The sequence below is a fragment of the Sceloporus occidentalis genome, unplaced genomic scaffold (assembly GCF_023333645.1).
Source record: "Sceloporus occidentalis isolate IW3139 unplaced genomic scaffold, rSceOcc1.0.p SCAF_4, whole genome shotgun sequence".
NCBI lineage: Eukaryota > Metazoa > Chordata > Lepidosauria > Squamata > Phrynosomatidae > Sceloporus > Sceloporus occidentalis.
The window spans coordinates 2029412-2053247 of NW_028316984.1; the positions used below are offsets into that span (position 1 = coordinate 2029412).

At 39.8% G+C, this 23836-nt stretch overlaps 1 protein-coding gene across 3 annotated transcripts; it reads right to left on the reverse strand.

Moving 5' to 3' along the window:
• Positions 1–805: 805 nt before the first annotated feature.
• Positions 806–22967, reverse strand: LOC149313411 (emopamil-binding protein-like). Of its 3 annotated transcripts, none has more exons than XR_016280822.1 (5): positions 22759–22967; positions 20990–21059; positions 7962–8100; positions 5786–6696; positions 806–2702 (listed from the first exon to the last, which is right to left on the reverse strand). XR_016280822.1 is itself a non-coding variant. In XM_089519062.1 (4 exons), exons 1-4 carry the CDS (start codon positions 22921–22923, stop codon positions 6459–6461), a joined length of 612 nt encoding a protein of 203 aa, XP_089375188.1. In that variant the 5' UTR covers positions 22924–22967; the 3' UTR covers positions 806–6458. The 3 variants fall into 3 exon arrangements, 1 of the variants encoding a protein (XP_089375188.1); XR_016280823.1 differs by having other exon boundaries at positions 806–2475; positions 2613–6696; XM_089519062.1 differs by having other exon boundaries at positions 806–6696.
• Positions 22968–23836: the final 869 nt, after the last annotated feature.

Below are 23836 nucleotides of genomic sequence, written 5' to 3' on the forward strand. Positions count from 1 at the left end.
GTGTGCGTGTATACAAAGAAATATATATTGTATACATACATACTATGTATAGTGCGTGTATGTATATATGTACTGTATATCTATATATAGTGTGTATGGCTAGCCTAATGGGCCGTTTTCTGGGCCTAAGTGTGTGACGCAGCCACGATCAACCAGTCGGTTTCCATGGCTGAGCAGAGAATCAAACCCTGATCTCCAGGGTCATAGTTCAAAGCATTACACCATGCTGTCTCTCCCAGATATATCGATGTTGCAGTCTACATATTAGATGGAATCCAACAGGTTTCTTCCACCAATGGGAGGGAGGCTAATGGGAATAAGGACAGTTTTCAACAATCTTGTCTCCCTGTCCTACTCAAACCTGTCCCCCAGTCCTTCAGAGGGGCTGCAAAGGGAGGAGGGAATTACTCCAAGCCCCCATTTATTCCTTCTGCACTGACTGAAATCTCTAGTTGACGGTTCTATCTAAGTGGAGTCTGCTGTTTTAAGAGGCAAGTCTGCTAATATGAAACAAAAGTTGGGCAAAATGATATTCAACCACAACTGTCATCAGTTGTAGCCAGCACAGTGAATAGTGAGGGGCGGCGGGATTTTCAATCAGATATCACTTGAAATATTGCAGGTTGCCCACTCCTGGTTTAAAGCAACAGCAGGGAACATGTCAAGGTATTGCAGGGCTCCAGACTGCTGTCAACCAACAGAGCCAGTGATGCAGGATAATGGGAAGTGCAGTCAAACAATATCTGGAAGATCACAGGTTGGCCATAAACGAATTAAGGCAAAAACTGTAAGAAGACAAACCGTGTAAATAATCACAAAAGGTATTTAATTCAAGGACAGAGAGTTATTAAAGGAAAACAATATCCTACCCACCACAAATTCTTCATTGAAGAATATCATTAATTTGTTATAAATAGAAAACTTGTAAAACATTAATTTAGTCTTGATTTATAAAACTTCCTGTAAAGCATTAACACGGGAAAGCAGCTCCATTCAGATCAGTGATTTGTGAGTAACAGGTTACAGAGCTACTGAAAAATCTTTAGAAACCAAGTATTACAATTGTTTTATTAACATTTATTCTCATTTTATATTTTAAGCAAACTAAGATGACAATCATCAGCTCCAGATGTAACTATAGCTTGTGTTCTCCATCTAAGTGAAACAATTTTTTGTGTGCTCTTTTGCTACAGTAGTAGTCTTCTGTATTGGTGAGATTCAAGGTCAAGCCACAGTTAATTTAATTTTGGCATCAGTATGTTAGTCCTTTCCCCCTTAAGAGCATGGTAATACTTTGTGTAGCAAGAACATGACCTTCTGCCCTCTGAAAGGGTTCCCTATTGTGCTCCACGATGGACAGAAGGAAAACAGCCTGTCCTTTGTTCAGCCTCAGAGCCATACTAGAGTAGTGGTGGGATATGTTTGAGAAAGAACACAAACCACTCCTCTCTCATCCCATTCTGGACTGCAACATTTAGGAGGCCCCAAGAAAACATCTCTGGATACTTGTCTGTGTGATATGCCTACCACCTTATCCTTACATGTATGACAGGGGAAACACTGGCCCTTAAAAGTCTGGATCTAACCTCCACTTCTGGGTCAGGAAAGGGCATCTCAAATCTGACTGATAATAGGCTTAATCCTAGCTAAAAAAGACCTACCAAATCAATTTCATGTACATAAGTGATGGAATATTGTTGGTATCAAACATGTTGGATTTAGCCCCCAAACAGGAATCAATAAAAGTATAGTGTCTAGATTAAGGGAAGTAATAGTGCCACTCTGTTCTGTTCTGGTCAGGCCCCACCTGGAATATTGTGTCCAGTTCTGGGCACCACAATTCAAAGAAGATGTTGAGAAACTGGAGCGTATCCAAAGGAGGGCGACTAAAATGGTGAAGGGTCTGGAAACCATACCCTATGAGGAATGGCTTAGGCTGCTGGAGATGTTTAGCATGGAGAAAAGAAGGTTACGAGGTGATATGATAGTCCTGTTTAAGGGATAGTCCTGTTTAAGGCAAGCTTGTTTTCTGCTGCTCCAGAGAACAGGACCCAGAACAATGCATGCAAGCTGCAGGAAAAGAGATCCCACCTCAACATTAGGAAGAACTTCCTGATAGTAAGGGCTGCTCGACAGTGGAGCACACTCCCTCAAAGTGTAGTGGAATCTCCTTCCCTGGAGGCCTTTAAACAGAGGCTGGCTGCCCATCTGTTGGGGTTGCTTTGATTGAGAGGTCCTGCATGGCAGGGAATTGGACTGGATGGGCCTTGTGGTCTCTTCCAACTCTATGATTCTATGTTGGATTTAGCTCCCAAACAGGAATCCATGGCTGATGCTATGTTTAGCTCAGAGAAGAGATGATTATGAAGAGATATGATAACCATCTTTAAAAATCTGAAGGACTACTATGGACATGATGGAGCAAATTTATTTTCTGCTAATCCAGAAGGTAGGAATCAAAGCAGTGGATGCAAACTGGGGGGAAAAAAGAGATTTTGACTAAACATTAGGAGGAACATCCAAATAGTCAGGACTGTTTGACAATAGAACAGCTTGTCTCTAAATGTGGGGGACTCTCCTTGTTTGGAAGTTTTTAAACTGAGATTCACTACCTCTCAAGTGGTTTAAGCAGCAGATTCCTACATGGCAGGAAGCTGGACTAGTCCCTTCCAACTGTATGATTCTATTATTCATACAGTCTCCTGAAAAACACAAAGAAAAGACAACTTAATATGTTGCATTTTGTGAACTCACATCTGAAACATTCTGCATTTCATTACTATGCTTGTAATCGTCAATTATAATTTAATCTCTTATGTCCTGCACATTTTGTCCCTCTCCTACAATCTACTCTTATTTCAAACATGTAGCACTTGTTACAATATATTTAAGCAATTTTTTTACTAATTATTTAATTTTTTTTTTGTTATTTTTATGTTGAGTCTAGTGTCTGAGAAAGAATGGAGAAAAAACTGCAGCTGTATTGCAGGAGAACACTCAGTTACCTCCTTGGGCAGAACAGTTGTAAATCCCCCTTAACAAATGTTCTGCTCTATGATAAATGTCTTTATCATAGAATTGGCAAGTTGTGGCACCAAAACACTGCTTGTGCAAGTCTTTGAGTGTGTATGTGAAAGAGACTGAATGTGCTCAGCTCTGTGTACATCTCAGGCTAAGAGCAGTTGCCATGATGGGCTCAAAAGGCAGAGTTTGAAATGAGAGAAATGGACTCAGTGCATCACCTGTGTGCATACACAGAGAGAGAATCAGCATTAGTAAATTCTTTTCACCATTCAACTAGAAGAAGAGTGCTCGAGAAAATGGAAACTGTGAAATTTTAGTTGGTCCTAATGAAGATATTCCCTAACTGTGGATTTTAAGATAAATAAGTTCAAGCATCTAGATCAGCTGTAAACAGAAATCTACACTTCGTCACCTATTTTATTCTTAAAATAAGCAGTGAGGTTCATTTATTTCATCAAAGAAAATTAGGAAGAAAGTAGCCATCTATGTTGTTAACACTCATTCTTTGTTGCTGTTATTTTAAAATGACACTGTTATATCTCACATACTCTACCTGTGACTAAAAAAATGTAGCTTAAAGGAGTCATTGAGTTTACAGTTAAAAACAGATCTAGCTCAATGAAGGGAAGGCTTTTGTGAGCATACAGGAACAGTTGCTGCAAACAAGATATTGTATATCTATGGAGAGATTAAAAAGTCTTCTGTTTCTATAGAGAACATCCCCTGCAGATAACAGGGCACAAGAAAACTTTATGGACACTCCAGAAGAGACAAAGCAGAGGAGCAAACTGCAAAATACTTTGGATAGGTGGCTGGACTAAGTGGAACAAAAGCCCTGAGGGGATATTTAACATGATAAGGGGCCCATTGAGACTACACTTTAACCTGGATCAGAAATCAATTCTAACATGTTAAGTTCATATTGGCCTTGATTCTGTCACAATCCATCTAGAGGCATGCACAAGCAAATGCCCTTTAGTCCGGGTCATCCAGATTTGGGGCAAAATCTTTTTTGAAAAAAACGGGTTCCGCGAAATATGAACTTGCCCCTGATCGTGATTGGGGCAAATTCAGGGGAAGGATTAAGGGCAGAGGGCAGGCAGAGGGCGAGCATTCCCTCCCCACAAAGGAGGAGGAGGAAGGAGCCAGAGGAAGGATGCAAAAAAGGGGCATCTGACAGGAGGCAAAGGAGGCAGAAAGGTGGATGGGGTGACTGACGGGGTCAATTTTAGGGCAGGTCAGGGGGCCACAGCAAGCCATGGCTCTGGTCTCCAGCAGGGACCTTTTCCCTTTGGTTTTTTTTAATTATTTTTCTCCATCTATGTGCATGTTTTTTGCAATGGGTATATAGATAGAACGTGAGCAGGAGGAAGGGTCAATTCATGGCAGGGCAGGGGGCCACAGCAAGCTAAGGCTCTGGTCTCCAGCAGGGAACTTTTCCCTTTGCTTTTCTTTTTTTTTAAATTATTTTTCTCCGTCTATGTGCATGTTTTTTGCTTCAGGTAGATCTATATTTAGACAGAATGTGGCTAGCTGCTTGTTCACTTTCCCTTTCATTTCCTGGCTTCCTCGCTGAAAGGACCCCTTTGCAAGAAGATTACTTTGCAAAAAACTTTTTTTCCTTTGCGAATGAATGCTACAATTTGAATGTTAATGTTTCTCTTTCCAATTAGGCAAATTGGCAAATTGATACAGCTTTTGCTACAGTCTCTAAGGAATTCAGGGGTATCCTAGGGAAAGCAAAAAAATAAAATTTTAAAAATGCATCCTTTTCTGGCATTCTGAGGTGATTAATAATTTATTATTATTATTATTATTATTATTATTATTATTATTACATGTGTATGAGGCATTCTGGGGTGGCAAGGATGCAGAGATGGCATTAACTTGCATTTTGGGGTTGAAAATGGGGCCAAGGGCAGATCATAACCTGCACTGACCCATATACCCACAACACACACCAGAGGTTTTTAATTTGACAGAAGCTGCGCATTCTGGCACCTAGCTTTAAAAAAAAAAAGGAGGAGGGAAGCACACTTCCGATGTCCCAATGAGTGCTGCAAACGTCACCTATGACGGTCGCTTGATTGACAGCAGGCACCTTCATGTTAAACCCGATTTCCCCAAGAGGGCATTCGGGTTAAAATGCCCCTGATTTGTAGTGGGCACTTGCTTATGGAGAGATTCGGGAGGGGGCCCCTCGAATCTGCCCAGTTCCTTCCAGGGCAAATCTGCCAGTGAGAATGGGGCCTTGGGAGAAGACAACACAATTTTACTGCACTGTTTCTATGATGATCAGAGAGGAATAGTGCCAGAGTATATGGGAAGACATCACCATGCACGAGAATCTCCATCTCCACACATTTTTGAGTTTGCTTTGAAGCATCTGAAGGCACACTCAAAAATCTGATTGAACTAGTACTGATGGAAGAAGCTTTTTATCATTTCCCCTATCCAAATCAAATTTCCTTACATTTCTTTTAGTCCTTTCCACTCACTGTAAGACAAACATCAGCTGTGGGAAAAAGTGATTGGAACAAGAGGAAATTATCCTGGAAGGAAAGGTTAAAGAGTCTTCACCTCTAGTACCACTGGATTGACAGCCCCACCACTGCATAAATGTAAAAACAAACACGTTGTGATTGTTGAGGTATACTAAGTTGTGACTGGATGAGAGTCTAGTAAACTGGCAGGTGTAGGCCATGGTAGTTAGCTAAGTAAACCAGGTGATTATGTTAACCAATTAGAAATGTATAACTACCTTGTAGATCTGCTGGATTATGGGAGCATTCTTTGTATACTGCTCCCCATGCTGCTGTAATGGTAAGACAATGTTAGCATGCTGCTGAATCAGGATTTTTGACTGTGCTTTAATTTTTACTGCTGTGTACTGTGCCATTCATATTGTTTTGTTTTTGCTTCAGTTTTTAAAGACTTCTGTTAAGTAAAGCTTTTGTTAAATGCCTCAAAACTCTGCTGTTGTTTTTTACAACCCCCCCCCAACAGTTATATCTAATTTACATTTTGCCCACATGACATGAACTATGGCCTGAAATGACATAACTAGAAAGACTTAACAAAATGGTCCATGTTGACTAAGTCAAAGTGCTCAATACAAGAACCTAGTAACCTTTCCAGTAACCTAGATTTCCCTTGATTTGTTTTGTATGCATCACCACTGATGCGGGTCTACTGGGAAAAGCATGTGTGCCAGGGTCTGAATAAATGCTGGAAGATGAAGCATGGCACTCCAAGTGGGACTTGCTGGAAATAATTCACCTGGTCCCATGCTGATAGCAGTCTGTCAAGCAAGGGGATAGCACAGCAAGCATATAGAAGAGTCCTAGGATACTCTGGATCCTACTGTCCAATTTTGTCAAAAAAGGTATTCCATTTTGAGTTCTTACATCTACTGGACACATATAATGTCCTCATTATTTGTCTTTTTTGCTATTTGACAGTTCATCATGCATTTTCTTGAGGGCTAGCCAAGACTGTATTAATAGGCATCCAGGGATAACAACCCATATGCCATTAAAAAATACTAAATATACCCACAGATACATCCAGTTACTGGTGTTCAAGTTGGGGCTCCCGATGAGCCACTCTGGGCAAAAGGTCATCCATCCACCATACAATTCACATACACAGAGCGTAATCTGTATGAAATGTCTGCAATAAAAATAAAATCGTACGTTACACAGTAATTTGTTTGTATAAGCACTTGATAAGTCCATATACATTCAAGATGTGCCCTTTATCATTAGCATTACAACTATGGGAAGGTCCTTGGAGGGCAAATTAATAATCTTAATTTGAAACATGTTCCTGGCCTTCAAAAATAAATCATTTTAAAAATATTTTTGATCACTGGGTACCCTTGAGAGAAGACAGTCTGTTTACTGTAGCTTTCTCAGTACAGTCAGCCCTCCATATTTGCAGCTTTGACATTTACAGATCTGATTATTCATTGATTTGATTTATATAGTCTCTCTCTGTATTCAATTAAGGCTTGTTAAAAGTCTGAGAATATTAGATTTATTGTAAAAACAAACCAAAAGTGTTTCTACTTTTTACCTTTATGGAAAGCTACAATACTTAATAGTCTCAAAAAGCTAGATTAATAAACTTCTGAACCTAACTCTTTATTCCCCTATTCACTTTTTTGGGGGGCAGAATTTATACAGGACTACACATACAGTGTAGGCCTTCTGAAGTACTGTCACCTGAACAAACTCCCCAAGTTTCAACCATTTAAACTGAACTGTTTTTGTTTTTTTTTTAGAAACAAAAACAAGTTGAAATAACAAATGCTTCAACCAATTATTGCCTTTTGCCACTGGGATATTATTTTGTCCCTGACAATGTAACATAATGGAAGGGGGCAAAAAAGATGCCATACTGTTTTTGTGCAAGACGTGAGGCACCAAAGCAGAAATTGTTGGACCTATTCAAGTGAACCCTGGAATTCTCATTGGGAGTTGGAAAATACAAGAAACATACATTAAACCTTTAGTACACTGAAATTCTAATTATGGTTAGAAAATACCACCAAAATCACCCAATGCAAATTTTTTCTTCAAAACAATTTTATGTATTACCTTCTCAAATATCAGTTATGAACTACCTCTATAGATTTGCAGGGACTGACCAGGTTTTTTTTTTTAATGTTTCAACTTAACATCACCATAAAGCTTTAACACATTTTTCATAGTATGATCTCTACATGATATCTGGCAGAGGAATAAACAAGAATTAATTTTTCACAGTTAAGCCCACCGCTATTTTGTATTGCTTTTGTTATTTGAAGCCTGAAATTAAACAGCATCCTTTTATGTCTTCTGCACTCATCATATACGAATGCAAAATAATTAAGAAATTATATCAAAGAAGTATTTTTTGTAACAAAATAGATTCATTACTTTACAAATAATTACCGGTAATGCTTCTGTTTGAGAATAGAATAAATGAGAGCCAATGCTAAAAGGCCATCCAAAAAAACAGTTAGCATCTCCAGTGAGACGATAGTAGGATCGGAGTGTAGCCATCTTACATCTGCTTTGCCATATTCCTTCCCTGTAGAAAATTAAATATACCATTAGCTTATGGTGTATAATTACTGAATTGGCATACATTAAATACTTGGAGTTAGATCCAACATTGGTCCCAAGACTGGACTCACTGGTAGGCCTTATTAGTCACAATTTCTGTAAATCTCATTCATTTCTCAGTGTAATTGTTCTAGTTGGAGCTATCACTGGATTTAGCTCCAGATAAGAGCTGGCAAAAAGTGAGTCTAGACCATACTGTGGGGCAAGTGAGAAGTAAGATGCCTTAATTTGGACCACAGCCACTTTTATTTATTTGTTTGTGCAGGTAAAGCATTTTAATTCTACTATTCAGCCAAACAGGGCTCTCAGAGCAGCTTATATAAAGTTAATAAAAATAGCACAAACCGTACTTCCAGACTTACAGTTAATAAAATCATGTGTTTTATTTGGCACACACAGAGAGAGGAAAAAACGGGTCAATAAATCTTTTTTTTAAGTTTTTATTTAAACAAAATTTAACAAGACAATACCTTACATACACCAAACAAATACAAATACAAAATGAATTCAATACAAAAGTACAGTAGGTCACATATGATACATATGGCCTAAGCTGTCACAAATAGGATTGAGTTACATGTATCTTATCTTCTTGCTTTGTTCCCCTTCCTGGACGTTGTTTAGACTTCTGTCCTTTCCTGTTTGTTTAGTTTCCTATCTAAATTCTTTCCCCCCGACTCTATGCTTTATAATTGTGTTTCTATCATCCATAATTGTTGCATTACAACACATCAAATGTCAAGAAATATATATATTTCTTTTCCCCAGAGATGTATATTTCCCTATTGATTTATTATCCTTCTCTTTTATTTCTTCACTCTTTCCCCCCTCCTCTTTCCTCATATTTCCCTTGCAAACTTTATATATATATATATATATATATATATATATGCATGCATATGTACATACACACACATATACATCCATACATACACATGCATATCCATGCTCCTTAATATTTATATGCACTCATATATACATATATTCACATATAAGAAGGGTATTCGTTGTCCCTCTCTTGTTTAACCTATTTTGTTTTCTGCTAATCTTTATTTTGCTTTGCTTTATTTTGTTCTGTTTTGGTTTTAATTTGAGTTAGATTATTCCTTTTATTAGCTTCTTCTCGATGTACTTTTTAATACCATTCCATTCGTTTTCATTAAACTTATCTATAGTATTCTTTCCTTTGTTTTCTTTCATAAGGTTAGTTAACATATCCATTTCTATAGCCTCATATAGTTTGCTAAGCCATTCATACATTGTTGGTGTGGTTGGCCTTTTCCAATGCTTAGCGAATATGATTCTCACACTTGTAGTATTATTCGGGTTTTTTCTTGATCTATTTTGATTTCCAGAGCAGATGTCATGTTTAGGAGAAATAGGAGTGGGTCCCACGGTATCAGAATTTGTAGAGATTCTGCCATTACTGGACGTATTTGTTGCCAAAATTTCTCCGCTTCCTTGCATTTCCACCATATATGTATGTAACTTGAGTTAATCTTGTGACACTTCCAGCAAGCACTCGATCCGGTCTTATATATAAAATTCAGTTTATTAGGCGACATATGCCAATGATGAAGCATCTTGAAGAAGTTTTCCCTATAGTTTTGGCATAGAGTGAATTTGTAACTGTCATTCATGGTTTTTCCCCATTCCTCAAGCTTAATTGTTCTTCCTGACTCTGAGGCCCATTTCAGCATGGTATCCTTTATTGTGTCTTGTTCCAGATCTCTGTCTATCAAAATTTCATGATATTTGGAGATATGTCTTGGTTTTTTGTCAGATATGATAGTGTCCAGCTCTGTCTTTTGGTTACTGATTCCTTCATTTTTTACATCTAATCTATATCTTTCTGCCAGTTGTCTATATAGGTACCAGTCGTTCAAATTGATTTCGCTCCTCAGTTGGTCGCTTGTTTTAAGTTCTCCTTCTTTATTTAAAATGTCTCTGTATGTTATCCATTTAGCCATCTTGTAATATTTGGTTCTTTTAAAGAAAGCTTCTTGTGGGGAAACCCACAAGGGTAATTTGTAACAGAACATTGTTTTGATTTTATTCCATGCTTTCAGTAGGGCATTCCTTACAAAATGGTGGGAGAAAGCTTTATTTACTATGAGCTTGTTATACCACAGAAAGGCATGGAATCCATAGTTTAATTGAATGCTTTCCAAAGTCAAAAGTCTTTCATTATTCAGATTGAACCAATCTTCTAGCCAACTTAGACAGACTGCCAGATAGTACATTTTGAGGCTGGGAAACGCACAGCCTCCTCGATATTTTTTATCTGTTAATATTTTTTGTCTGATTCTAGCCTTGTGCCCACTCCAGAGAAATTTATTTATCTCTTTCTGCCACTTTTCTATTTGGGATATTTGGGATAGGACCGGTAGATTTTGGAACAAGAAGTTAAATTTGGGTATGATGTTCATTTTTATTAATGCCACCTTCCCAAAGAAGGATAGATTCAATCTTGACCATTTTTCCAGATCCATCTTGATTTCCTTGAAGGTTGTGTTGTAGTTATTATGGTATAGGTCAATATTTCTCCCTGTTACAACTACTCCCAGATATTTAGCTTTTTTTCCCACTCTGTAACCCAACTTTTCTTGCAATATTTTTTCTTCTTTTTTCGTCATGTTTTTAGTTATTATTACCGTTTTTTCTTGGTTTATTCTAAACCCTGAATATAATCCATACTCTTGTAATATGTTGTTTGGATGGTTTATACTGCCGATTGGATCTTCCAAGTACAAAATAATATCATCCGCAAATGCTCGCATTTTGAAACTATGTTCTTGAATCTGAACTCCCTTTATCGTTCTTTCCATCCTTATTTGATTATTTAATATTTCTAATAGTAAGATAAATAAAAGGGGCGACAGAGGGTACCCTTGCCTTGTTCCCCTCTCTATTATTACGGTCTCAGATCTTTCTTCATTTATTATTATCTGTGCATTCTGCTCCGTGTAAATCCTTTTGATCCAGTTCTCAAAGGTGGTACCCATATCTATTTTTTTAATTGTGTCTAGTAAAAAAGACCAACTGACCTGATCAAAAGCCTTTTCTGCATCTAGCAGAATCATAGCTAATTTTTTATCATTGTGGTGTTCAAAGTATTTGATTACATCTAGTGTTATTCGTATGTTGTCTCTCATTTGTCTTCTTGGCAAAAAGCCACTTTGGTCTTCATGTATTGTACGGTTCAAGATTTTTTTCAGTCTCTCTGCCAGGTGAAGATCTTGTAATCATTATTGAGTAATGATATGGGTCTGTAGTTCTTCGGGTCATCTTTTTCTTTATTCTCTTTGGGTAGCAGAATGATGTATGCTGTTTTCCAGGAGTCTGGGATTCCAAAATTTCTTATATCATTGAACGTTTCTTTTAATGGGTGGATCAAGACTTCTTCGAAGTGTTTGTAATAGGCGGCTGAAAGTCCATCTGGACCAGGAGCCTTATTAGGTCTGAGTTTTTTAATTGCCTCAGATACTTCTTGTACTGTAATATTTTTATTGAAGTCCTCTTTTTCTATTTCTTTTAGTTGTACTAGTTTTTGTTTGTCTACGTAATTCCGAGTTTCTTCTTTTTTATTAATTCCATTTTCCTCCCTTGCGTATAACTCTTGGTAGTATTCCTTGAAGATCTCCTTTATTCTATTATTGTCCATTGTTCTTTGACCTTTATATTTTAATTCTGTAATTATCTTTTTTTCTTCAAGACTTCTTAGTTTAGCGGCTAAGAATTTCCCACATTTGTTTCCAGATTCAAAGTGTATTTGCTTTGTCTTCTTCAACTTCTTTTCTATCTCTTTTGTTGCTAATAGTCTCAGTTGGTGTTGCAAATCCTCTACTTCATATTTCAGTTTTTTGTTGCCTGTCCTTTTCCATTCTTCCTCCTTAACTTTCAGTCTATCTGATATTGTTTTTTCTCTTTGCATCTCTTTCTTCTTTTCTTCTGATTGCAACTTGATAAAGAGCCCTCTTACGACAGCTTTGCTGGCATCCCATATTATATTATTTGATATCTTATCTGTTTTATTCTCTTTGAAGTACAAGTTTAGTTCCTTAGATATATACTTCTTGTTTTCTTCTTTGTCTAATAATGAGTTCTGTAATCTCCAATTAAATTGCCTCTTTTTTTCCTGTATATGTAATACATTGGATTATGGTCTGAAACTTTTTTGGGTAGTATGTCCATGTTGTTTACCACATTTGCTAGTTTATTTGAAACAAGAAATAGGTCAATCCGTGAGAAGGAATTTTGTGTTTCTGAATAAAAGGTATATCCACTCGCTCCCTTGTATTGATGACTCCATACATCAATCAGGTTATGATCTTCTTGTAATTTAAAAAAAGATATCGGAGTTTTCCTTGGTTTGGTTGAATCTTTTTCCCTTTATTTGATTTCCTATCCAATGTGGGTTCTCTAACAGCGTTAAAATCCCCCAAAAGTATAATTTCCGAGTATTTTGTATTATTTATTTGTTCATTTAGGGAAGTATAATATTTTCCTTGATTGTTTTGGGGCGCATATATTCCAACTACAAGTATAATCCTATTTTGAGATTTTATTTCCACTGCGACATACGCTCCTTCTTCATCTTTGAAGATTTCTTTTGTTTGGTATTTTCTACTCACATATATTGCAACGCCCCCTTTTCTGGTTTTGGATAGAGAAGAGAAACAAGTACCTAGTTTAGGATTTCTGGTGTATTTGCTGTCTTTTTCTTTTATTTTTATTTCTTGAATACATGTGATGTCGCTCTTCAGTTTTTCCAGATAATGGAATACAATGCTTCTTTTGTACTTAGAATTGATTCCTTTGACGTTCCAAGAAGTTACTTTCATTCTTTTGTTATTGGTTGGTTTTTCCCCCCTTTTTGTTTGTTCTGTTCTTTTTGGTCCTGTTGTTTTTGGTCCACCCCTTCCGCCCCTTTTTAATTTGTCCTTTTGCTTTAATTCAGTAAGAATAAAATAAGTTTATTGTTGTAAGTATAATGAAATAAGAAAGAAGCGGGGGGGGGGAGAAAAAAACAACAACAATTTGTTGTTGTTTGTTTTTGTTTAGTTGTCCAAACTATGTCTCTACTGGATCGCTTAAGTCTAACAGATATTCCAGATCTTTTTCTTTGTGTATTATAGTGTTTTTTTCTTCTGTAGTTTCATCTTTGTTTCTCTCCTGGTCTTCCTTATTATTATCTCAATCTTCTTCTCTGTCTTTTATCTTTTTGTATGGTTCTTCACCTCCTGTGTGTCGTCTTTCTTTTTGTTGTTTCTGTTTTTCCATTCTCTTTTATAGTGATGGTTCTCCTTTCCTTCTTCTCCTTTGTCTTTATGTTCTTTCCTCAGTCTTTTCTCCGCTTCTTGGGCCTTTTTTTCATTATCTATTTTATGTCTTCTTTGATTGTAAAAGAAGGTTAATCCTTCGATTCTTTCCCATTTAAAGTTGATGTCTAAATGATTTAGTAGTTGTGTCAATGACTTATATTTGTTTCTCGCCTGTAATATCTGAGGTGGCAGGTCTTTAAAGATTTTTGTTTCGTTTCCTTCGATAACTAGTTTTCTATCATAGTTTTTTTGTATTATTAAGTCCCTTATTTTAGATCGTACGAAACAGACCACCACATCTTGTGGGATCTTTTTCTCTCTCGCCTGTATTGAATTCACACGGAAGATTCTGTCCACCTCTATTTCCACTGCCTCTTCCTTCAGGCATAGGAGTTTAGCTAGATCTGGTAGTATTCTTTCTGAGAGATCCTCATTGGTTTTCTCTGGTAGGCCTCTAATCCTGATGCATCTGTCCCTGTACCTCAATTCACTGTTCAATTCTGTGATATGCTGTGCCCTTTGTTTGCTCTGTAGTTCTTTGGATATGTGTTCTAGGTCTCTAGTTCTTTCCTTCACCTCTAAAATTTCCTTCTGGGTATTTTTTAATTCTGAAGCTATTTTTTCAATTCTTTTTCCATGGCTGTCCATTTCCTTTTTAAAGTCTTTTCTCATCTCGATTCTGGCCTCTTTTATTTCCTCTCTGATCTCTTGAATTGATTCCTTTAGGTCATCTTTCATTCCTGTCAAAGGTCTTTCATTTCTTGTCTCATTTTTCGTATCTCTTCTAAGATATGTAATGATGGATTACTTATTTTAATAGAACCTTCTGTTGAGCCTCTTCTCTGTTGTAGCTGGTTTGCATTTGGCGTCTTTTTGTTAGCTGCCATTTTCCCTAGATTGTCCTCTCCCTCAGACTTTGGTTTACGGTCCAAAAAGAACAGATACAAATTATGAGAAAGGAGGGAAAGCAATATCCAGAGGGAGAGGGGGGGGAAAACCAAATGAGAAAAAAGAACAGCAACAATTAAGCGAAAACAAATGAATTTTATAACAGCACCAATATAATCCTTCTTGTTAACCCTTGTTTCTAGATAGATACTTTCCAGCTGACTTTTTTCCTCTAAGAGGAAAGAAAGAAGGGTATCATTATTTTTACTATCCTTTAACTTGGTGCTACCAATGAAGCTTTACCCTTTCTCCCCTCCTTTCCCCCCCCCACCAGATATGAGTTTTTGTGTTTATATTAGGTGTACGGGAAAATCCTTAAAACTTCCCACTGAATTTAACTGAACACAGTGATGCATAGGTTTCACATAGGGAATTATACATAAAGCCGCCCTCCAGTAACATATTTCATATTTACATAAAATTGTTTCTTACTTTTCCCTTTCTTAATCGAGCGCTTCTTGTTTCCATCCACTTTTTTGATGCTTCCCTCTATGCCTTTATTTCTTATGTCTTATATATAATGTCCTTCTGGTCTCTCAATGGGGTTACACACAATTTCCAGAGTCTTTGTTACCTTTTCACATCAGCCTTTCCCCTTTTCCAATAATTCCTCCAGTATGGACCAGAATGGGTCACCCAGTTCGCTGATGCTGAATTGGAATTATTAAGGAAAAGATAGAGGAGATCAGTAGACCAAAGTGTTGAGTGGCCCTGAAAGTTGTCTCCTCCCCTCACTCAAGCAAGGAGAGGGCAGGGAGTAAAGAAGAGAAAGAAAAAAAGTTTTTTATAAGATTCTCAGTTCCCACAGTCTCAATGCAAATATAAAGCAGTGGCTCCTGTCTGCTGTAAAAAAAGAAGAAGAAAGAGCCTTGTGCATCTCCAGTCCTCTCTTTCTGTTTGAGTCCACTCAATGCTCTCTTTAACTTCGCGCATCTCTTCTCTCTTTCTCTCCTCTATCTGGCTTTTTTCTCCTTTACTAGTGATGCTTCTGAAACTCACGTCTTTTCATTTCCTGGTCTCAGTATCTGTCTTTTAAGTTATGTCTCCAGGCTCTGTCTTTTATTTGCCACCAAACCACCCTTTGTCCAAGGCTCTGTAGTCTCACAGTCTCATTTCATTATTCTCTGGCTCGCTCACATGAGGGAGGAAAGGAGAAGATAGCACGGAGAAGCAAAGGGAAAAAAGGAAGAAAAATGTATATATTGGTCTTCCAGACACACTCAAAAAGCTACACACTGTGTCCAAGTTTTCTGTTATGTTATCTCCTTTTCCAGCCTCTCACCTCTTCTCTCATAAATCATGGAGTTCCTCCAGCAGCACGATCCTTGGGGTTTGGGCTCTGCACGGAAGAAATCTGAGCTAATTAAACGCTACAGCTGGGGAGAGTCATTTTTAAAGGCACCATGCAGCTGTAAAGCAGCAACTCTCTCCGCTGAGATAAATCTCCAAGAGTGGAAACTTTTAGTCAGGTTGAAGGATAAACAACCGTCCTCGCAAGCTTCTTTTCTATTTATTGTCCATGTATCTTAATAAGGCAAGGGCTCACCGCTTTCCTCATCAAAGTGAGAGACAGGAGTGGGAGGCTTCAGTTTCCCTTACGTCTTGGGAGTCAGGGTCTGTAAACAAGCCCTTACACCCCCGCGTTTGGGAAAACCCCCTTCGAACTGAGGAGTTAAACCCCCTTATCGGAGGGGTTATGAATGGGTCATTGACATCCCCGTTCCTCCAAGAACCACCCCTGTCGAAGAACCAGGTAGCAGAGCTCAAACACCCGCGTCCTCCTTCGGCTCCATCTTGCCTGGAAGTCTCAATAAATCTTTTTGTTAGTTCTGAAGGGTCATCCTTCCAGCTGCATCTCCCTCTCCTACAGACTGCTGGAAAGGCTGCTGGTTGAGACATCTGAAGTAGGAGAACCAATCTCACCTGGGTGTGCATATGCTTAGGGTTAGTCTATTTAAAATGTAAGAATTTTGAAAGTACACTTGTCCCTCCATACTTGCTAGGCTTAGGAGCATAAGACCCTCGTGAATATGGCAAAAACCACAAATAACAAAAACACCATGTTTTTTACCTCAGAGGACACCTCTCTAGGAATCTCTAGGTCTTCCAGTGCAATTCTGTGGTCAACATCATAGAAGTACACTGGAGGAGCTACAAATGCCTAGTAGAGTATTTTCTCTAGGAATCTCTAGGTCTTTCAGTGCAACTTTTAGTTAAAGCTGACCATAGAGATGCACTGGAGGACCTAGAGATTCCTAGAGAGAACATATTAATCAAATCCGTGAATAATCAAAGCCGCAAATATCAAACCCACAAATATGGAGGGATGAGTGTATAATAGCAAAAACAGATAAAAACAGGATGAAACAGAGATACTAATGTATGAATACTTCTAAGTGTGTTTTAACGCAGTCATACATATCAGAGTGCTCCCACAGAGATTGTAGATTAAAATTTCTAGAATGTTTTGGAAGACTGCAAGTATGAACTTCTCTTTTGCTTTGAAGTTGAGGGCTGCCTTTCTGCCTAATTCCATCTACTGACTATTGTAGAGTACACACTGGGCTGTTACCATCTGTAGGTATCCTGAGAGATAGAATCCTACTAAGGGAGAGTAGCATGTGCAGGAAAACCTTCAAAAAACTATTAACAGTTTTTTTTAAATACTTATTTTTTTTTCTTTAAATTTTAGAGCCTAAACCTGAGACATGGAGTGGTCCCTAGTGATATTATCAAGTTTGATACAGTAAGAAATATTCACAGTTGCTTAGACCATGGCATTCAACTAAAAAAATAAATAAACAATATTTCTCTAGTTGGATGTCAACTTTTCCAAACTCTGTATTGAGCAGGAAAAAAGCACACCTCTGCTTTTGACACCTTTGCAAGCACTGCACTTAACAGCTCAAGGGAGTTGTAGCCCCAACCAAATAAAGATTTCTGAGCTTTGCTTTAAAGAGAAAAATTCCAGTTCCCAGCTCTGTTTTAAACACTTTTGCAAACACATGGGAGTTCTCTCACCAAAAGAACTTTTCCAAGAAAAAATATGTTTTACAAACTCTGCTCTGATTAACAGTGTTTTAGTGGCCACAGATTCTCTTTTACAGTCAAAGTGTTTGTTGTGGAGTTGTCTCTCATCTCTACAATAGCAATAATCCCAATAATGATACTGATAAGCACAAATTTGGGGTGGGGGGTGATAGTGGAAATTATGAAGAACCAGTCAATCATATTTGCACATATTTATGTGTAGCAATTCCTACTGATTTTAATGGCAATTTAAAGTCCTGAGAATCAAACACATCCCAGTCATGGCTTCAAGCGTTGTTTGCAGGTGATGAGGACAAAGGAGAAAGAGCTGAGAGACAGAAAGGAAGAGAAAGATGATAAGTTTAGCTAGAGGTGTAAGTATGAGAAAGAAGATGGAGATTGAGGGAGAAGATTAATATAAGCAGGAGAATTCCGTGAAGGAAATAGGGCGCGTTACAGACCACCCAAAACAGGCAGTCTTGCGCTGCTGCCGGGTGCTCCGCGAGGGAGCCGTAGCAGCCAAACCGCACGGCTCCCTCGTGGAGCAAAAAGAAGCCCCAAAATGGCGCTTCTTCTTGAGCCCCGGATGGGACGCCACGAGGCACTACTCGCGCCGTCATATCCAGGATGCGACGTGCGGACGCTATGCATCCGGCACGTAAAAATGGCGGCGCCCGTGTATATAGGGCGCCGCCATTTTTACGCCCCCGTCACATGCTAGGGGTGAGGCCGGTGTGGATGCTAAGTCCTCGGCCAACCCCTAGCAAGTGATGGGGGCGCCGCAAAGGGCAGAAAGAGGGCAATGGAAAGGGACCAGGGAAGAACAGAGAAGATGAGTGTGTTGAAAGTGTGTGTTCTGAGAAGGAACACTTGCAGCTGCAAGCACATATTTCCTCAGAACAGTCTGGAGACACAGCAAGGCTCTACGTTCCCCATTCTGCTAGGGGCCTGAGCAGATGGGGCAGGATAGCACAGGCTGAGCCAGTGCTATCCTGCCCCCAGTGTTCAATGCTTACTGGTCTCAACACAATTACTGTATTTAAAATGGTTCTGTTCTGTATGGGCAGTGGAGACATTTTTAGAAGAGTTGAATTCATTATGAACACAACAGTGCTTGTGACAAATATATTTTCCCTCCAATGGTACTGAAATGACATGACATCCCAACAGTCTAACTGAAACAAAAGCATTGTGGAGGAAACGCAGAATCATCAAGTGGGAAGGCCAACCTGTCCAACCCTCTGCCATGCAAAAATACGCAATCAAAGCATTCTCAACAGATGGCCATCCAGCCGCTTCTAGCTACATCCTCCCTTTCCCTTCCTTTCTCTCCTTAGATCTTTCTCCTTTGCCTTCCACAACTCCAAGAAATTCCTGACGCCAATGTTTGCACCACTGATTTTGCTTTTAATGAGGTACAAACCCCCCACCCACCCAGATGAAAAGGATTAAAATGTCTCTCCCACCAAATAATTTTTATGCTTGACTCTTCCCCCCCCAACACTACTCCCATTCTGAGAAAAGTGTTTGTGTAAGCTTTAATTTAATTCTACTTTAAATAAATAAACTTCAAATTAATTATATTATAATAATTTATTATTATGATTATTATTTAATCATAAAATTATTATAATAAACTATCATGGGCCACACACACTGGTGTTACTCCAAGATTTGCCCCCCCCCCCCATCACCAGTTATGTTTAATATCAAATTAATATTACAAGGAACCCAGATTTGGCCCCACTGTGGAAGTCTGATCTCTTAGTGGATTTGAAGAGTTGGTCAGGGTGATCAGAGAGGAAGAGGGTGCCCACCTGGATTAGACATCAGATTTACCAGCACAATCCTTTTGTGCCTGAAGAGGGTGAGGGGAATATGGCCAAAGGTGATTGCACAAAACTTCCTGGGGCAAGGAAGCACTGGCAATCCCTTTGTCTGATGGGTTTATAGCAATCACCCAACTATCTGTTTCTAGTCTGAACTATTCTTCCCTCCATGGGAAACCAATTACCAAAGCTCCTAATCCTTTCAAGCCTTGGTTTCTGCCTACAAGACACACAAAACAGCTCCTCTTTGGTCCTGGTCTAATAGCAGGCACGCACTCTGTCGGTTTACTGAGCTAAGGAGATTATCACACATGGCGCCTTCGTCACCCAAATGTCATCAAAATGGGGTGGAAGCATCACAGTGTGATCATGCCTGGCGCCTGTAAACAAGCAAAGCGTTATCATCACATCATGGAATCATCAGGGAAGCAGCCCTTTTCTTATTAACGGATTAATCTGTTAATAATAAGAAAAGGGCTTCTCCGCTAAGGATCCCATGACGATTATACTTCCATTTCAGTTTAGAAGTACCAGATGACACCATATTACTAGCAGAAAACATCACAGACCTAGAACAACTACTAAGGAAGGTCAAGGAAGAAAGTGCAAAGGCAGGATTACTGGTGAATGTACAGAAAACAAAAATAATGACCATGGAGAAGCTACATAAATTCAACCTAGCCAATGAGGAAATAAAAACACTTAAAGGGTTCTTGTACGTTGGATCAAACACTGATCAGAACAGAGACTGCAATCAAGAAATCAAAAGAAGACAAAGAATGGGGAGAGCAGCTATGAAAGAACTAGAAAAGATCCTAAAGAGCAAAGATGTAGAACTAAGCATGAAAGTTAGAATCATGTATGTTTGGCAGTGCCTTCCCCTAAAATATACCACCTGGTATTCCTTGGCAGTCTCCCATCCAAGTACTAACTGATTCTGCTTATCTTTCAAGATCAGGCAGGATCCGATACCCTTAGGTTATTTACAGCAGAGGCAAAATTCAGAGTGGTATATGAAATTAAAATACACTCGGCCCCCGGGTTACGAAATTAATTCGTTCCGCCGCCATTTTCGTAACCCGGAAGGCTTCGTAAGCCGAAAAAGCCATAGGCGCTAATGGGGAAAAGCCGCGATTTGGTGCAAAATAGTGCCGAAAAGCACCAAAATTTTATTCGCAACCCGGAATAACCTTCGTAACCCGGAAATATTTTTTATTATTTTTTTTTTTCGTAACCCGGAAATTTCGTATCGCGGCGCATTCGTATCCCGGGGTAAGAGTGTACAAAAAATAATTATAGTAAAGTGTATAATAAATGGTTTAACTATACAAAGAAACAATTGGCGATGGAGTATGTGGAATGTTAATTCTACCAAGGTCCCTGCAGCTATGTAAGGTAACAACTCAATTAAAAACAGTGAGAACGCAGTATATGATAAGCTGTTATTATTAAACTTTTAAAATTTTGCCCTCATGGTTAGAATGAGGGTTAGAAGCTATTTAAACACATAAAAGTTAAGCTTCGCTTATAGATTTTGCAGAAGTATTTAAAGAAGCATTTAGTATATTTTACTACAGCATTATAAAATTTACAAAAATTTATAAAATTCAGGACAACAAAAAAAAATCAAAATATTTTTAGAAACCATGAATATATTCTAGAACAAATGAAGAGTATTAAATAGATTTCTTGATAGTTTCTTTTCTTTGTAGAGAATACTTACACAGTGAAGCAATTATATCATCTGATTTTGCAACACTTCCCCTCAAAGACAGGTAAACAAATGGACCTTCCTGTGGGTCAAAACAAACAACACATATAACCTTATTAATGGCATGCTTGTTTATTAGCACAAGACAAATTGGGAAGGATGAGAGGGGCATTGCACTCCTTTTGTCCCTTTTGGGAGAGGTTGATCCCTTTATCTGTGCATTCCACTTTTACTCTTTCACACATTTTTCCAGATAGAAAGTTCCTCACGTTAGCAACTAGAAATCTAGATATAGCTGTTTCTTCCATTTCTTTCCAGGGATTTTCCATAATAAAAAAAAACCACAAACAAAGATGGAAGGAGCACTGGGGGAAAGGAGCATTATGAATGGAGGAGGATGTCATTTGAAGGCCCTATAAAATTAAGTAAATGAGGCCTCATCTAGAACTACCCACAATCTTCACATATGTATATCCTTTCTATATGGAGCTATCAGCACACTGAGAGTCAGGGTGGTTTGAGCTTTGGACTATATCAAAACTTGGAGATCAGGGTTTGATTCCCTGTTTGGCTGTGAAAACCCATTTGAAGACATTGAGAAAGTTGCACACTCTCAGCCCCAGAAAACCCCATGATACAGCTGCCATAAATTGCAAATTACTTGAAGGCACACAACAACTAACAGTTATTCTAGAGAAGAGTGATCAAGCAGCAACATAGCATGCCATCAGATACTATAGTTATTAGGAAAAACTTTGCTCCAGATGGTTTTAGTATGGCTGCTGGCCCAAGAGGTGAGGCCTTGTTCATATTAATAGCACCAATCATTTGGAATTACCATTCAAGGGACGCATATCACACCCGTTCCATGAAGAACTCCAGGTGTTGTGGTTTGAGTGCTGGCCCACAACTGTGGAGACCAGGGTTCAATTCCCAGCTCAGCCATGAAACCCACTGGGTGCCCATGGGCAAGTCACTCTCTCAGACTCAGGGGAAGAAGGCAATGGCCAACCTCCTCTGAAGAAATCCTGCCCAGAAAACCCCATGATAGACTTGCCGTAAATCAGAAGCGACTTGAAGGCACACAACAACATCATCCTTCAAGTGGGTTGGGAGGATCTGAGCAAGGCCCTGTTGGTGACAAGGAGTCTTGGAGGTCCCTCATTCACAGGGAATGACTGAGGGCATGTCCTGGAAAAGGAGGACCTCTGCTGCCCCCCCCCCCTTTGTACTCGAGGGGCTTCTCTTAGGCCCTTATCACAGGAGCAGAATTTATCCCAGGGTCAATGTGAAGGCTATGCAGGGGCAATCATGGGGTTTCAATCAGGAGCCATCTTCAACACAATCGGGGGTCATTCCAGGGTTAGGTAAATCTTCTTTCCCCCCAAATTTACCTAACCCTGGAATGACCCCTGGTTGTGTTTAGGATGGCTCCTGATTGCGTTTGGCGTTGTGTGATAAACAAACTGGAAACCCTATGATTGCTCCTGCATTGCCTTCGCATTGCCTTCACACTTATCCTGGGTTAGCTTCAAATGTTGCTCGTGTGATAAGGGCCTTAGAGTGATGCTGAAAATGGAAGGCGTTTGGGCATTCCTCCTGGAGAGAAGGCAGGAATGGGTCCCACCCCCGTACTCCAGGGGCTCCTTGGCCATGCTCCAAATGGAGGGCCTTTGGAAATCCTCCTGGATGGAAGGCTGAAACCGAGGACGCCCGGCGGTCCCCGTAAAGGCGGCCCTATGCCCCCGAGGCGAGGCGAGGCCTGACCTTCCTCCGCTCACCAGGGCGCCGTGGACGAGGGCGTCGAAGCAGAGCCAGCGGAGGACCCAGCGGTCTGTCCTGGAGGCCCCCCACTGCCGCCCCAGCCTCCGCCCGGCCTCCCAGCCCAGGCCCAGCAAGGCCCCGCACAGCGCTAGGGAGGCCCCCGAGGCCCAGAAAGGCCCCATGGCCCCCGACAGCCCCTCAGAAAGGGCGAGGAGGAACTGAGGGGAGTGTTATGGCTCAGGAAACGTTGCTATTCCACTTTGACTGCCTCCTCCTCCTCCTCCTCCTGTTGCATGCTGGGACTTGTAGTTTAAGGAAGAGGCCTTTAGACCCCTCAGCCAGAGAGCTCCCAGGCCTCACTGGACTACGAGGCCCACAATGCAACTGGAGGAGGCAGCCGGAGCAATGTCAGCACTAGAAGAAGAGTATAGGAGTATGGTAATCTACTGAGGGAGGGAAGTCTCAAACACACTGCAGAAAAATAGTCCACTTTCAGGCAGCTTTAACTGCCCAGGGAATCCTGGGAATTGTGGTTTATTGTGGCACCAGAGCTCTCTGACAAGACAAGGCTCAGTGTCTCACAAAAAAACTACACCTCCCAGGGTTCCCTACCAGTTGAAACGGTTTGTTGCTGCAGTGTGTTCTGGACCTGAAAAGCAGGGCTAGGGCGGCAAGATATGTCCCCCAGGAGGACAAGGCACCAGAAAATGGAGGACATACAAGAGTAGGGCAGCCTCAGTTTAGTTATCTTGGGTCTAAAACACACTGCAGAATAAATGATCCAGTTTGAGACCACTTTAATTGCCCTGGCTCAGTGCTAGGGGATCCTGGGAACTGTAGTTTATTGTGGCACCAGAGCTCTCTCTGACAGGGAAGGCCCAACTACAGCTTCCAGGATTCCCTAGCATTGAGCCAGGGCAGTTAAAGCAGTCTCAAACTGGGTTATTTATTCTGCAGTGTGTTTTAAACCTTGGCTTCCAGGGAGATTTCTGGCTTGATCTGCTCTAGGACCCATGTGTTGGTCTTTTTACTGCCCATGGCGTCCTCTGCACTCTTCTCCAGCAACACATCTCACATGAATTACAGCTATTTTCT

What these genes read in the sequence shown, in the direction of transcription:
- LOC149313411 (XM_089519062.1), bottom strand. Translation starts at nt 22,923, where the DNA reads ATGGGGCCTTTCTGGGCCTCGGGGGCCTCCCTAGCGCTGTGCGGGGCC. An exon ending in CCCTCGTCCACGGCGCCCTG is followed by an intron (nt 21,060 to 22,758) that starts GTGAGCGGAGGA and finishes TTTGACCCACAG; the next exon opens with GAAGGTCCATTTGTTTACCT. An exon ending in CTCAAACAGAAGCATTACCG is followed by an intron (nt 6,697 to 7,961) that starts GTAATTATTTGT and finishes TTTTTATTGCAG; the next exon opens with ACATTTCATACAGATTACGC.